At 34.5% G+C, this 17,772-nt stretch overlaps 1 protein-coding gene across 1 annotated transcript; it reads left to right on the plus strand.

The window, feature by feature from the left end:
• Positions 1-3,868: 3,868 nt before the first annotated feature.
• LOC128553635 (uncharacterized) lies at positions 3,869-17,507 on the plus strand. The gene is made up of 4 exons (XM_053534810.1): positions 3,869-4,233; positions 6,037-7,360; positions 13,323-13,741; positions 15,413-17,507. Exons 1-4 carry the CDS (start codon positions 3,899-3,901, stop codon positions 16,770-16,772), a joined length of 3,438 nt encoding a protein of 1,145 aa, XP_053390785.1. The 5' UTR covers positions 3,869-3,898; the 3' UTR covers positions 16,773-17,507.
• The last annotated feature ends 265 nt before the right edge of the window (positions 17,508-17,772 follow it).

The following is a 17,772-nucleotide window of genomic DNA, read 5'->3' on the forward strand; positions in this document are numbered from 1 at the left end:
GTCATATGTATCTGCATATACAATACTTTAGACATATCTGATATTTTCTTACAATTAAATCTATTGAATTAATTGATATGAGTATTTTTATAAAATATATGGTAGTGTAAATAATATTATAAAATTATTTGATCGATTGATTGAACAAAATTAAGCGGGAACATTGACAACAGAATGTTCTGCATATCACTAAACCCACTTGTTAATGATTTTGGTTGTTTCTGTCATATAAATCACCAAATTCCAGTTTTATCATTTATTAAATAATTGTTAAGGCAACGTAAATAACATGTTGTAACTCATAGAGAACCCGCTTGCCAGATGGCAGAATTCAGAAATATTATCTTCATACAAAGGGCTTCAAAAATAGCGGGGTCTATAAAAATCCCTAGAGTGGGGAGGGTTTCACCTTCCAGCTCTATGCCAGTTAAGATATGAAATGTTAATTGTTCACTCATTAACATTTTCCCTAGTTATGTCTTTTTACCGCCTGATTATTATATGCATGTATATAAATACTACTATGACTGAACTAGAATCTCACAATCATAATTTTACGTTTTTATTAACGTCTGCTGTTTTACTCAACGAAATAAAAATGTGTTCTACAATTCTCTAAAAAAAGTAGTTGGAATATGAATTATTGTTTTGGGCTCATATTCGTGCTCCATTAGTAACGGTCTGATGTTAAAATCAGACAACTGTTGTAAATGTTTAATGTGCATTGTCGTTCAGCAGTAAGATATTTAAGTTTTCAACAGGATATATTATTTGGTATGTTTATCATCATTTTAAATTCTACATGAAAATAATGGCATGTTCTTTAAATTTCCAAGCTAAAATTTGTAATAACAATCTGTACACATGATATATTAATCATATGAAATTGTAAAGCACAACGCAAAAATATGCCAAGTCCTGAAATGATTCATTGAAATCATATTTAACTGGAGGATTTGCAGGAGAACTGGCGAAATGTGGGCTTTTAATATTAATGTATTCAACACAAGTATCCGTTACGGTAAAATCTTAGAAAATATACTGTTACAGATGGAAGTTAAAAGTTCGCACACAATTGATATAACTTTAAATCACTTTTAGATTGTTAAGATGACTATGAGCCATTCAATGTGTAAATTATCAACTACAATCATATACATTCTGTTAAAACACAATGTCTAAATTTGTAATTAAAGTGACCAAATGTATGATCCAAGTAAATTCTGAAATATATTGAGGGAGATAGGTGTTGTTCAATGCATGGTGTAAGTCTCGCATAAATAATGTCGTTTTACTTCATTCTATCAAGTGTGCACCAAGAGCTATGCATTTGTAATCAAAATTTGTGAAAGGCACGATATTGACCAAGTGTTACGGATATAAAATAGGTACTGACATGCGAAATAGGTGCTGGAAATCAAGTGTGTGTGTGTGTAAATCACGATATTCACTATGAGCTATGCATACGAAACAAAGGCTGGCAATCAAGTGAGTGTGTGTAACTCACGATATTCACTAAGAGCTATGCATACGAAACAAAGGCTGGCAATCAAGTGTGTGTAATTCACTATATTAACTAAGAGCTATACAAATGAAACAAAGGCTGGCAACCAAGTGTGTGTAAATCACGTTATTCTCTAAGAGCTATGCATACGAAACAAAAGCTGGCAATCAAGTGTGTGTAACTCACGATATTCACCAAGAGCTATACATACGAAACAAAGGCTAACAATCAAGTGTGTGTAACTCTCGATATTCTCTATAAGCTATGCATACGAAACAAGGGCTGGCAATCAAGTGACTCAAGGTATTCACCAAGAGCTACGCATACGAAACAAAGGCTGGCAATCAAGTGTGTGTAATTTTGATTAAAGTTTGTGTTATTGTCTGGTGCATAGAATTCAAAAATTCATTTATGACCGAGAAAAAAACGCGACATATACCTTAACCCTCTGAAGTTCCAAGCGTTCAGTAATGAAAACAAAAATAGCCGAATGGGAAGTATGCGTATTTTTGTTTGGTTTTGCGAACCAGGGACTCTCCTTGCATAGAATTCAGGAGCGAATAGGAGGCTTAGGGGATATCCCACCATAAACCATTTTGAAGTGAGTAAGTCAAATGGTGAATGTTGGCGTTTATTTGGAGAACGTGAGCAAATCTCGTTCTGAATAAATCTCATACAAAAAGTATTATTTTTCTAGATCTGCAGGTACGTGAAATATACATGTACCAGATCAGCCTATCGGAAATTGCAAGAGACTAGGACTTTCCGACTATTTTAAAACTACAGGTCACGTTCTTTAAAATATGTTTTGTTTTAAACAAAAGAGAAGTAATCCTTTAGATCTATGTTAACTTCATGTACATGGAACTGAAAAATGCGCACAACTCAATTATGTAATAAGCATAATGATAGCGAAGCCATCTCTGTTGAATAATATAGACATCTTATTGTAACCCAACAGCTAGCCCATTATTGCTTACTTTTCACCTCTCGGCTGCGAAACTTCATAAAGCCGCTACGCGACCGTTCTTCAAGCAAAATCGTCCTTGAAATACACATCTGCTCTGAAAACATTACACAACAGGATTGATAGAAAGTTAACCCTCTTAGACCGGTTAAAAACATAAAAAACGTTACTCTCACCAGTCATTACAAATATTTCTCTTAAGAGTTTGCTTGCATCAGATGAAAATGTTACCTTTAAAATTCTCGTCTACTCTTAGAATACTTTGTAATTACACAATGTCGGCAAATTATTAGTGGTGTTATATTAAGACAAATAGGACATATGTTCAATAAAAACAGGTTGCAATCCAGCTTCCAACCATTTCATTAGGATTGGCAATAAAATGTAAGTAAGTCACGGCATTCACCGTTTACTACACATATGTGACAAAGGCTGGCAATAAAGTGTGTCATGATAATCACCCGCAGCAACGCATATGTTACATGGGCTGACAACCAAGATTATGAATACCACTATATTTACCGACAGCGATGCATTATGCATGAAGTATTTGTTGACAAATCAAATGTGCGTAAGTCACGATAATCACCGACAGCTAAGGATATGTGTAAAGGGATGAAAACAATTGTGTGTTAGCCATGATTATCACCAACAGATACGCATATGTGACACGTGTAGGCAATTACGTTTTTGCAAGTCACGATAATCACCTTCAGCAAGTGTCGGTTATCAAATATTTTTAAGTCACGTTACTCGGCGACTGTTATCATAAGTGTTTGTTTATGTCTGTATGGCACATCAAGTCATTCTCAAAGATAATGTGTTAAATATCTATTTAAAAGCTACACGTGAAATGTTTGTTATGCAGACCCTTTCCGTTTTATATAAAAGACCAAAATATCCTGGGTTTTAATGTCACATTTTCTATAATTACTGAGTTCTAGTAAATAATGTGAAATCAAAATAACTGATACAGTAGCAAACTCTGTTTATCTTCAAGCCATTTATAGCACAATTCAACCATTTTTATACATTAACATTTCATACTTTTATCATTTACTAGTCACTTGACAATTACATAACCTGTGTAGCATGATATGCTACAGACATTTTAAAATGAATATCTTGGCTTGAATGCACATTTACTAGACAATATTCATTTTTTTTCTAGAAATTTTGCTAGTTTTATTTTTAATTTCTGTTGCAGCAATTGCAGTTTCTGCAAAACAATTGTCAGCAGACTACTTCCAGATAAGTGGATACTATATAAATATCTACTTGCTAAACCGCAACGTATCGACTTTTCGAGTTGTACCAAATGCCCCACAAAACTAAATCTTGAGATAAGTGATCAGTTAACCTTGTAGTAAAACGAAAGAGGAAGTACACACAATACACATAGTTAAATCAGTAAATAACGAAAGAAAATGGCGACGGGTGGGTGTGAAAAAACTTCGGACGAGTTATTTAATTTTAAATGCACACCTTGTGGTGAACTTAATAAAGTTAAAGAAGCTGTAAAATATTGTGTACAATGTCAAGGATATTGCTGTCAGACTTGTGTGGACACACATCGTGTATTTCCTGCTCTAAAAGGACACACACTGGTGGATAAATTAAACTTAAAGTCAAAATTAGTAGCAACTGAACTTCCAGTCGTCCCTACGGAGACATGTAGTACCCATGGAATAAAAATTCTGGACATGTACTGTGAGAACCATGACGTTGTTGGATGTACAAGTTGTATAGCTCTTGACCACAGGTATGTATTCCTATATTTTATTTGAGAACCGCCTAAATAGCGAGTCATTTTCGTGACTTTCTAGTCATGGACTGTAATCATGGAGTTCATTCAATTTCAATTGTACTATTATAATAGTAGAATTCTGGTTAGGCCGGTGCTAGTGGGCGTGATAGGACAATATTGTTACCTGTTTATCACCCAGTGAGGATAAAGGAATATTGTGTTTGACTTCAGTCTGTCCGTCTGTTTGTTCATCCATTTGTATAAATATGACACTCCGTTGGCTTCAACTTACCAAGCAAACATAACCTTTGCGTTTCAATCGTGCCGAGCAATGGCAATGTCACAGATAAAGGTAAATTTTTTGAGCCTTGGATTCTGTGCTCTGGTAATATCTACAAACTTACTGTGAATGTCCATCTCATCAAAACGATATGCATGAATCATGAATCATTGATCATGCTCTAATTGCACAGGCCCAACGTTTGAGCCTATTATTCGTGTTACAATGCTCATATTTGTATTTGTATTTATATTCATCTTTATGATCGATAGGCTGTTATAGTATGTTATATTAGGTAATAAGAAATTTATTTATTTAATAATTGCTGCCTCATATAATATATGGTTTATTTATTACGTTGATATAAGATCTCAGGATGTTATATCTTTCTAATTTTATTGTGCACGTTGATCAGTGGCTATTACAATCAGATTATAGGTTGATAAGTGGAACATTCATCTCAAGTTCATAAATGCGGGATATCAAATGAATGCATTTTAATAGAGTTTGAAGAGTTTTAGTATTTCACAGAAATATTCCCCATGATTAGACATAATGTGTCACGCGCATGACCCATGGTTGTCGGTCAAAGGTCATGGTCACTGTTGAAGGTAAAATAAAATGGTTATTTCATCGCTAGGAGACTTCTGTATTACCACTGCAATACTCGGTCACTTGTTAATTTTGTCTTTTGGCAGTTTCTGTGATATGCACGCTACATAATTTCAGATCCCCTCTCTAAATTCAAGTTTATCTAGTTCTGTCCATTGTTTTTTTCCTTGAGGGCAAGTCCATTATTTTAACCAGGGACCATACGCCGCTTTTCATGGAATTGCACTCTGTGTACCATTTAAGATTCCATGTACACAGCTGTATGAACAAATCTGTCTGTAAATTGTTTTTGGTACCTGTAACAAGCTCAAATGTTGAGTTCTGATCCACCAGGGCTAGAGGGTGAGGACGGTAACATGTGTTTCCATCACCGTCCATGAACATGCTCAATCAAACCGAGCCTGAAATTTCTTTATTATTTATCGGGCGATCTGTGGAGTTTCCACTTTTTCATTCCTGTATATAGTTTTGGATTGGAGATCTAGGGAAGGGACTAAGGATAGGTTGCCACTCTAATATAATTACTCTTACAAATAAAGTAGCTGACCGATCACAGTCTTGGCCCAGGTAATAAGTAAATATGATTAGTCTTGCTACTCATACTGCACGAACATTACAAGCTGGGAATCAGTAAACCTTGTCACGTGAAAACTAGCATCCTACATTACTATGTAGCTGCCATTTGAAAATACTCGTAGAACACTTGTTTCAATTCTGAGAAAGTTGAACGTTTGTCCACGTTTTGCCAGACGTTCTGTCCCCATAGTCAAAGTGAGCGAGGGTTTTAAGACAAACTACAAATATATCACACGCTAGAAACATGTACAAATAATTATGTTTCTATACATCTTACGTCCACATGCAAAAATATAGTGTTCATATTATTTCAACTATCATTATATTTGATAAATGCTTTACTTTTACAGGAGTTGTTCAGACGTCCACCTTATACCGGACGTTATCGATAACCTTCTCAGCAAATCTGACGCAGGTAAAATAGATCAGAAGTTACAAGACATGAAGATGGCGATGAAAGAAAATAAAACAAGTAGGGAAGCTCTTATTGAAAGGTTAATTAAATCTAAAACAGAGGCTAAAAAGGAGCTAATGGATTTCGGAAAAGAGATGGAAACGTTTCTAAAATCTCTCGAGAAAGAATCTTTAAAGGAAATTGAAGAACAATTCAGACAGATGAAGCTACAATTAGAGGAGGAGAAAAAAGGAGCAGAAGATGAATTGGACATTTTAAAACAAGCTGAGGAGGGTATGGTGAAAGCGAAAGGGAACAGAGCCCAACAATTTGTTTCCCTGAAAACTGCGCAGAATATAATTGCTCAAACCGAAGAGATGTCTTGCTCACAACGATTAACAAATGATGCAAATATATCATTCGCTCCTGATTCAACTATACGTAATTTCTTATTAAAATGTAAGACGCTTGGATCAGTCAACCACGATGTTGCCACACAGACGCAACAAAGGAAAGCGTTGTATGCAATTAAGGCAACTAGAGAATTTAATATCAAAATGCAAAATGATGTGATACCCTGTTGGGTACATGGTTCATGTTTAACAGAAGACGGTGCCCTGCTTATGGCTGACTATAGCAATTTCTCACTAAAACGAGCAAATAATGTCACAAATCCAGTACTGGATCATTGTAATTTACCCGATAACCCTTACAGTGCATGCTGCGTAAGTAAGCACGAAGCGGTCGTCACTTTAAGAAACAACACTATTCAATTTGTCTCCCTTGTCGGTCAGATGACGCCTACACGTCAGATAAAGCTGTACCATAATTGCTTTGGTGTCGCTTACAAGAGAGATAGATTATATATAACTGATAACAATAAGGCACTCTATATACACGATATGACAGGAAACCTACTGCAGAAAAGTTCACAAAACATTTCCGGGAATAATCAGCATATTGTTTTCAGTGATACTGGAAGTGAAACGTTTGTAACATGCACCGATAAAGGCCTTGTAATTCTTGATGTGGATGCAAAACATACGAACACTTATACTGTTCCAGAGTTGTTAGTTACAACAGGAGCTTGTTCAGATGGACATGGTAACCTGTTTTTGTGTGGATACAGTTCAAGTAATGTTATCCAAATTGGACAAGATGGAAATAAAATTGGTGAAATAGTGAAACCATTAAATGGGCTGAAAAATCCTCAGTCATTGTGCTTTGACCACCGGACTTCAACTTTGGTTGTTACACAATCAAACAGCGACATAGTGAAAGTATTCGACTTACAATAAGCATCACATTTACTTATCAGATCTGTTAAAATAATTAATATTAGAAGTTGGGCAGAATCGTCTCTTTATGCTTGTCTTATATAAAGTAATATTTCCCAAGAATCGTTACACAATTACACAATGCCGTACAAAGGAAAATATTATTAATAGTCCATTATTGTGTCTATATTTTTGTACAATTCAGTAAATCGGATTTGAAGAGTGTGTGGATTAATATTATTGAAATCCTCACACTGATAGACTTATAAACCGGGGAACTTTAACTGTGCGTGTTTAGATTGTTATGTTTGAATTGCTAGTTTAGGATATTTTGTGCATTTTTAATCTAATTTTTCATACTGTTTGATGCTATCACATGTCCGACAAAAATATATTATGTTATATGTTTCATGCTATGGAGCTGGGTACCTGCTCTAAAGGAAATTTTCCAGAATAAGGATGGAACTATTAAATAGGTACTTGTATTGGAAAGTACAATGTGCATACACTTTGCATTGTATACTACCCATGGTCTATGGTAAACCCCAGTGGTAAATATTACAAAACTAAATATATTTTAAATAACTACAAACTTTTCAGACTGAATAAGGAAATACGACTGCCAAAAGAGCTATATATTAACACGATTTACATTTATCGCCTTACCTAGGCAAGAATGTTGACACACAACTATTACACGCTCCATGAAAAAAAAGTTTGATGTTCTCTGCGACATAGACGCATATCTGCTATTTATTGTAGTATGATGATAAATGACTTTTGTGCCAATAAACTATTAAAATCATGTATTTGTATGTTATATAGATTCAGAAGTTATATAGGGTCAGAGCAGCATGTCCAGAAACATTCTCCTACTGTCAAAAGAAATATGTGCCTTTGTCGGTAACTTTTGTTGTGTGCAATGTACATAATACTGTGTTCACACATGGCTGGTATGAAATGCATTTCCAGACACTTATTCAGCAGATTTTATAATGAAAATATGAAACAGGAAAGGAAGAAATTGCACTGGACTTTAAAAAAAATATGTACGTACTACATACATGATCATCAAATTTTTGAACATTACTGAATATATGAATTAATTGTGTCTGTAGAACTATATTTATGCGGTGTTTTAGTGGTAGTACATATTTACAGGGAATCGTTTCGATTGATCCCTCTGCGATAACATACGAGATACCTGATGGAACTTTAGTATCAAATAAAAAAACTTGTCCTTCCGGCACTTGCATAGAGTGATTTGTTTAGAAGTCCTTTTTCCCTTGTGTCAGCAGACGTCTACGCAACTTGTCGAACCGCAACTTTTCGCACATTGTAAACAAAGTAATGACCGATTGGTCGCTGTTATATGGTGGCATACTGAACTGCCACCACTTAGCTATTAGTTTTAATGAAACTTTCGCGAAAATAAAGAAGGTTTACATAGAGACTAAAAATATCGTGAAAACATATTTTTTTTCATGAATGCAAGATGAATTTCTTAACATGAAAAATTGCTAGTTAGTGCACCTAACTTTTTATGAAAGGACACTTTACAGTCGTTAAATAAATATTCAGAAGGGAACGTTCCAGTGGTTATACCGTCTGATTACGAAACAAGTGGTCGTGAGTTCGAGCCCAAGCTCCAACTAAAATTACTTTTGCATTTTCAAGAGAAAAAAACATCTGCCCAGTGTAGGAATCAAACCCACGACCTTCTGCTTGCAAGTCAAGAGCTCTACTAACTGAGCTTACAGGGCTTCTGATTACTCAGAAGCCTCGAATAAATGCACTCCTCCTCATTTTAGCTTTGAAGGCTTAACCTTATAGTGGAATCGAGAGCGGGGCATCACATGTTGAGCTTCCAACAGAGTACAGCCCTGCAAACCACATGATGTTTATAACCTTCCTTATCACTTAGCCTTCCTTTACATTGAAGCGAAGCATCAACTGTTCAGCTTCCAACACAGTACTGTCCCTGCAAATAGCACATGCTCTGGCAACTGTAGCCCCCACTTTCCAATTTATCTCGTCGCCAATGTTGTATTGTCAGGAGAAAATATCTGCCCAGTGTAGAACTCGAACCCACGATCCCCTACTTGCAAGTCAGGTGCTCTACCGTCTGTGCTATTCGAGAAAATATAATTTTACTTTCATGAAAATTTATCTGGTTTCATGAAAAAAAAAAACACTATTATTTTCACGAAATTTTTCATGATTTCTTTCTTTAAGTGGTGTCAGTTTAGAGCATTAACTAGCATAATTACGTTTTAAAATATTTAACTAGTTTTCATGGTACGTTTCTGTTTTCATAAAATCCTCCATTTTTAACGTGAAAATCTCTTGACATTTGCTAAAACGTGCGTGAGTTGGATATAATAAAGATGTAAATTCCAAATGTAAACAAACGTGATCGTTTGCACGAGTACTCAGTGTTCTTTACAGTTCTGAAAATATAATGGCAGGATCCATCAGAAGGGAAAATTAGACCGTAACGACTATTATAGGGGGAAAACTGCGTTGCGATACAAATAGTGTCTTTATTAAATATGTCACTCACTATCTAGACGAAAATGTCTAAAACCACATAGGCCATAAACATGCATTTTCAATTTTAATTCGGTTGAGTTGAAGGCAGACCAATTCCCGCTTTAGTCAGTGCCTTACTTCATATTAGTGTATTCATTCTTTTATCTTTACATAGGTCATATCTAGCAATTGTCCATATTTTCGAATATGAAATTTAGGCCTAGTATACCTTTAAGATATCAAAATATGCTCATAATTTCATTCCAAACATGTTAGAGTCTTCATCAAATTTATGCATAGATATATATCCGTAGAAGCAGGTCACACAAACTAGGGGTAGAGGGCGGGGGCAACATATACTTTGTCCCCCTCCCCCGTCACCCTTCTTTTGGAGACAAATATCTAAATCGTATTGATGAAGACATGCCGATAATGAATTCTAAAACCTCACCAAACTTCAGCGTCTGCATGTAGAAAATTTTCCAAAATTATCTGTTCCTGAAGGGCATCCAAACCAAAATAATAAAATATTCCTTTGCCTGCGAAAAGATATAGGTCATTGATATATGTTTTCAAATTCATTCTAAACAACTAGTCGTGAATTGACTGACAGAAATAGGCCTTAACTATACAAAAAAGTCATAAATGGAATATTAAATATCTGTGATAATTTCTTCCAAGATGACAGCGTATAAAATGCCGTAAAACATTGGTTACCTTAAGCTGTAACACTTTTCAAATATTAATGATGGATAAGATTTTTTATTCCCTTAGTGGCCTACATTTCTATATCGTTTTGTAGTAATTATCTCTATGAACGGTATACTCGTTTTTATCTAGTAATTAAAGATTTTTTACCAAAAATGTTTCCGTTCATTTTCTTTCTGAATATGATATAAAAAGGCATACACCTTTTAAGATATGCGTGCAAAAAAAGCGTTATATGTCAACTTAAACCTGAAGAAATTCCATGGGAGGACCAATATCCTCAAAAAAAGCAACATTTTATCAAATAAACACGGTTATTAAATCTTGTTTATCAATGCATGAACTTTTTTTGGTTTTTATCTGATCAGCGCCAGGGCGACAGAACGCCTTTTGTATGGTCCTGTCTCCTTTTTTATTATCTATGAAATAATATATCTTATTTTAGGATTAATCGTTAAATAAAATCATTGTTTGGAGTTCAGATGCAGAGGAATTAGACACTATATCACGAGTGCGCAGTCCGATTGATCAATATAATAATACTCGCCCGAACCACAATAATTTTATTCAAGGTGAGATATATTCTGTATTATTTAAATTCTAACACGTTACAAAGAATTTCAAAGTACATCCTTGACAACATCCATTAAATATTTGCCTATTTTCTGTTGTTTTCTCTTCCAATGCGCCTCTCAGCCGATTGACGGTATGACGTAATAGTTTTGACGTCCAAAAAATGTATACACAGAGTTTTAAGTCTTCTTTGTTTCTTAGGAAAATGAATTCGGTCGTGTTAGAATGTTGGCAAACACAAGAGACAAATGCAAGGTGTTTGAAGCCGTTATGCTTGTACAATAAATCTGAAATTTTATGCATTGATTCTGTAACATTTGTACAAACGTATCTTCTCCTGTTTCTTAAATGTGCATTCGTTTTAGCATCACATTGAATTAAAGGGTAACGGAACATCTTTGCTCATGCATTTTGAAAATTTCAGTACTTCAGCTAATTCCTGGCATATAATTTGTCCATTATGTTCTGCGTGTAAAATGCACAAGGAATGGCATATCAATCCTAAATTAAATGCATGGAGAAGTCTAATGGACTGACTTGCCAGCTTTGTTTCTTCTTGATCTAGACAGTTTTACTACTATACTCATGTCTCCTACACTGATACCTAACTTGTAACGAAATTTATTTTCTGTATTGATAATTCCTATCACGTAAAAAACAAACTGTTAACAACAATATATTCTACTTTCACATATACATATATTGTACCCAGCATGTAAGGACTTATACATATACTACCATGCATCTATGTAAGACAAACATTAGCCTCTACAGCTACTCCAGATTTCAACCTGTTTCCAGGATATATACCAACACTTACATTTGTAGCTTGTTCCCGTGGTAGGGGCTCGAACTAGGTCCAAAATCTTCGAGATATGGTCAAAATGGTGGAAAAGTTCTATGATCGAACACTACCAGGTCACATTCAATGGCCTCTCCTTTAGAACTACCCAGGTACCCGTTCTTGGTCGTACTCGTTTCCACACGGTCATATAGGGTATGACTTTATTTCCTTGCCATATGGGTTCGAATTTGGACGAAAACCTAACAGACTAAATCATTATCAAATAGTGTTATTTGAAAGAGCGAAAGCGGTCAAGGATATTTTTTACAGATTTTATTATCTTTATGGTCATCTAGAGCTATCCGAGGGCTATAAAGGTTCCTTATCACGGACAGGACCTGTATCTACGTATAGTATAATAGTAACTGGAGTTAGAAATTTCGAGACACGTCTCTCGAAATTTCTATTTAGTATCTCGAAATTTTGAGTTGCGTTCCTCGTAATTTCGACTTGAAATTATGTTTGCGTTATGCATATAGAAATTTTGAGTTAATGTATAACATGAACCTAGTACGTTGCTTTGTCACAGTATACAAAGATTAATAAATCATTTCTTTCCATTTGTTATGCAGACTTTGGTTAAGACCTGTCGTGAAAGGTAACTTTTGTTTAATGTTCATGTAAATGACAGTTTGTCATTAAACTATGTTGTTATTGATAAGATAAGAACACATGTTTAATAAAACAACTACATGTAAAGGGTGTGTAAAAAGTTCGTTCCTATTTTCACCATAGGCTTCATTTTCAAATGAGGAGGCAAGTGCTGCTGCAATTTAAACATTCAAACAAGAACTCATATCAGTTTTAGACAATTGAATAGAAATAGTGTAATTTCCGGACAAACTGGATTCAAACATACAATAAGAATAACGACATATACAATAACAATGGTATTACTTAGAATATGAATCACACAACATTGAATAACAATATCAAAGGTACAATAAGAATAACGAAATATAGAATAACAATAATGACTTCTATCATAAGAATATCGAACATGCAATAAGAATGACGACATATACAATAACAATGGTAAGACTTAGAATATGAATGACACGACATTGAATAACAATATCAAAGATACAATAAGAATAACGAAATATAGAATAACAATAATGACTTTTAGAATATGAATGACAAGACATTGAATAACAATAACAAACATACAATAATAATAACATACATACATGTATATAATTTAGCAACGTTTGACATGCCATACTATACAGTTTATTAGGGTAACAAAAACGAATAGGAACGAATTTACTACACACCCTTTACATAAACATTAAGTGAGCGCATTGATTAACTGATAAATCAGACAGACCGAAACGCGAATGTACCTTTATCTCTAGGTCATTCAAAAAGGAAGAGATATCCAGTTTCCAAATGGCGTCCGGTGGGAGTGAAGACACATCAGATGAGATATTCAATTTTAAATGTTCGCCTTGTCTGGCTAAAAATCGGAACAGAGAAGCTGTGAAATATTGCGTGGAATGTCAGGGATATTATTGTCAGTCTTGTGCTGACGTTATTCATATGATACCTGGTTTAAAAGTTCACACACTTTTGGATAATTCAAATTATACGTCACCAAGTCTCTATGCAGGATTACCAGCAGTACCGACGGAGAGATGTAGCATTCATGAGACAAAGATCGTGGACATGTACTGTGGTTATCATGATGAGGTTGGTTGTACAACTTACATGGCTTTAAGCCACAGGTAAATTTGTGAGAATTTCATAATTCAGTATAATAAACTTCAAATTTAATATGCGAACGTTACTATTGATTATTCAGTTGTAAGTTCTACTATTAATCTTTTTATGGATCACGTATTAAGGTTTTTTTTTATCTGATTTTGAATGCATTTACAGTTTTGTAATTTAATACATCTGCATATTGTATATCAATTTATACAGGTAGGGTTATCTATAAAAACTGCTTCTTATAACATACATTCCCGACTGTCCATCATCGATATAGTTTAGAACATCAAACATTTTAAAATGTAATTGCATGCTTTAATTTTGAAAGTTCTTTTTTCACTTAAGATAGCAAAATCTGAATTTTAAAATTTGTGTGTTTTGCAACATTATTTACAAATCGAGAAACAAAACATACACTGACTAGTTTAACGAAATAAAAATCAATACAGCTACTACCTGATTGTAAGGATAAATACATGTCATAGGTTGGAAATAAATAAACAAACTATATTGATGATACATATTGTCTATTGTTTCGTTTTCTATCTTAACTGCAATCTAATAAATACCTCTGATTCGTAAATGTAGTGTAGCAGTATTACAACAGTAGCTTTTACTATAGTTTAGTAAAATTAGTCCTTGCTTCCCCTTGACCATAAACAGATACGTACTGTTGACCCTCTACTCGGACATTTAAATCACATGACCTAAACTGACCTTTCACAACAAATAAACTTTCGCACTCGCCATTTTAGCAAAACATCAATATCGCCATATTTTCCGTGCTAACAGAAATCCAATATTTTGTAGACATATATACATATATCTGCAGGTAATTATTATAAACATGTACCGCTAGTTTTTATCTACAGTTACATGTACTTATTTGTCGATTGATATATTAGTAATTGTAGCAATGGTCCGATGAATTGTTGACATTATTTCAATTGTCTATGTAAACGGAATTTATCGCGATCCCGTTATTGCTTGATCATCAATATGTTTCATGTATTGTCCAATATAGTACTTGTATTTTTATATCAATAGCTATCTATTTACTATGGTATTTTGTATATGTTTCAGTTGATTGTTGATTGATTGATACCTATTGGTTTGAGACAATACATGTCACAACAATTATGAGGTGTTCCTCTTCTGTTTTCACGCCCAAACCCCGACCAAACCCCTAACTGGCAGCCGGCGACATACAGACTAAATAAAAGATATATTCAGTCCGTTTCACTCCATTTCTATATTCTTCTGTGTAGATATAGTTTGCTGGCGAATAACGAAAACAAACTTAAACAACACTAGTTATAGGGGAAAAAGATACCAATTATGTTTCAATTTTACGCGTACACATGAATTGTGATAATAAATTTCAGCAATGTTTGCCTGAGTGACATGACCCTTTATCATGATAGCAAAAGGCGTTACATTAAAACTTTTGCTTTGCAAATCGAATTTTGAATTTTTAAAATGTATTATCAATTATATTGCACACACATTAGAAAATGCCTAGTTTTTGAGAGACAAAATATACTTCTGTGATTCGTTTATATCTTAAACTGACCAGTCTGGACTTACTAAGTATTAAAGTATTACTTTATTTCACGAATAGTTGACCTTTTTGCAGTATCTGCATTAGAAGGTTTTGATCAGTGATCTTTGGTCTATAATTTCAGGTCTTGTGCTGATGTGCAGTCCATTTCAGATATTGTCGACAGTAAATTTCAAACGACAGATGTTGACAAAATACACCAAAAGTTGCAAGACTTGAAAATGATGATGGAGAAAACTATGAACATTAGACAAAGACTGATAGAAGACTTAAAGAAGTCTAAGAAGGAAGCAGTGATTGCGATCAACGACTTTCGAAAAGAAATGGAAACAATTCTTGAACAACTAGAAAAAGAATCGATTAAAGAATTGGAGATGAAGTTCATAGAAGAAGAATCGAAACTGCTGGAAGAGAAGAAGAAAGCACAAATTGATTTAGATGGTTTGAAACAATCAGTGAACGATTTGAAGAAATCGGAAGGAAACAAAGCTCAACAATTTGTCTCCATAAAAATGTCCCTGCAAATTATCGCAAAAACGAAAGACGTATCTAGCTCATTGCAAACAAGTGTTGATGCAAATATATCCTTTAGCTTTGATCCTGCCATACTGGAATTTCTACAGCAGTTGAAAACTTTTGGATCGGTCCGACATGTGTCTACCACTGATTTAAGCTCCCCAAGGACAACCGCCTATTCTGTTAAAAGAATCGAGAATTTAAACATCAGAAGTCAGAAGGACAAAAACACATGTCGTGTGTATGGATCCTGTCTAACAGAAGATCGATCACTTCTGTTAGCTGATTGTAGCAATTTTAAGATTAAACGTGCAGATATTGTAAACATGTCAGTGACAAATTATTGTTCTGTTCCTTCTGGACCTACTGGCGTTTGTTGTACAAGTAAAAGTGAAGCTGCAGTCTGCCTGCAATATAGCACAATTCAGTTTGTCTCCCTTGGCAAGCAGATGACAACCACTCGTCAGATGAAACTGAACCATAATTGCTTTGGCATCGGCTATAAGGATGATAAACTATACATTACTGACAACTATCAGTCGTTATACATACATGACATGACAGGCAACATGCTACAGATGGTAGCTCGAGACAACGCCGGGCAAAACCTGTTCTCAAACAGTCGAACTGTTGCATTCAGTGATGTTGATGATAAAGTGTTTGTTGCCAGCTTGGATAAAGGTCTAGTAATTATGGATGGACAAGGAAAACACTGTCAGACATTCACTGATTCAGAATTAAAGGCAGCGGCTGGAGTTTGTACAGATCGTAGAGGAAATCTGTTTATGTCCGGGTACAGTTCAAATAACGTGATACAGATAGGAAGAGATGGGAAGAAAATGGGAATGGTCTTGAACTCATCAAACGGATTGAAGTGGCCGTTATCACTTTGTTTTGACATGAGACAGAGCAAACTAGTTATTACCCAAGAAAGAAGTGATGCTGTAAAAATAATTCATTTGCAATAAAAAGGAATGTAAATCAACACTTTGTTACAGTTGGGCGTATTTTCATGCTATTCTTTTCTGTGCTATACAGTCAAACCTGTGTGTTTAAGACCACCTCTAAACAGAGACCACCTGGCTCTAAAGACCACATGTTTTGTTTCCCATTTTAACATTTACAGTGTAGTTTCACCTGTGAATAAAGACCAACTCCCTATAAAGACCACATCCTGGCTCTCCCAAGGGTAGTCTTTGAAACAGGTTTGACTATATATGGATTAATGCTTCGGAATGTGTAATGTTGAAACTAATTTAATTGGCATACATGTGTATTAAGCTTTGCTAATACTTCAGGATTTATTCCTCGGTTGAACATGATAAACCTATACGAAATATGTGTAAAAGACTTACCTGACTTTTATTTAGTTCATATTGGTCGTAGCGCGCTGCTAGACTCAATTTCTCAGTCAGTTTAGAATGTATCATATCTATACCACCGACAGAAGCATTTTATACAGCATCTATATGTCTGCTTACCGAAAGGGAGGATACTATTAATTTAACGGAATAAAAAAACCCGATATAATTCTTTTACTTTACTCAATAAATTGAAAGAAACAAACACTAGTTATTTCACTAAATATGACAATGAAATCTTGATCATCAATATCTAATTATCTGATCTTGTCGGGGCTAAAAATCAGTAAGTCACTGTTTATAACTTAACCTGAAATAAGTCGTTAGTAAAATATGTATCATAAAACTTTAAGAAACTCACAATTCTTTATTTGTAGCGTTTTGAAGTATAATTTAGGCCGGTTATGTTACTAGAAATACATAACCTTTAACTACTTCCAACATAAAACTTAACTGAATTCCGCAGCTGTCCCTGTCCTTAATTAAGAAACTTGTTTTTCTGTCTTTTCGACATTGGACATTCGAAACAAGAACGACATTGGACATTCGAAACAAGAACAATATTGGACATTCAAACCCAGAACGACATTGGACATTCAAATGTAGA

The sequence above is a fragment of the Mercenaria mercenaria genome, unplaced genomic scaffold (genome assembly GCF_021730395.1).
Source record: "Mercenaria mercenaria strain notata unplaced genomic scaffold, MADL_Memer_1 contig_4135, whole genome shotgun sequence".
Lineage (NCBI taxonomy): Eukaryota > Metazoa > Mollusca > Bivalvia > Venerida > Veneridae > Mercenaria > Mercenaria mercenaria.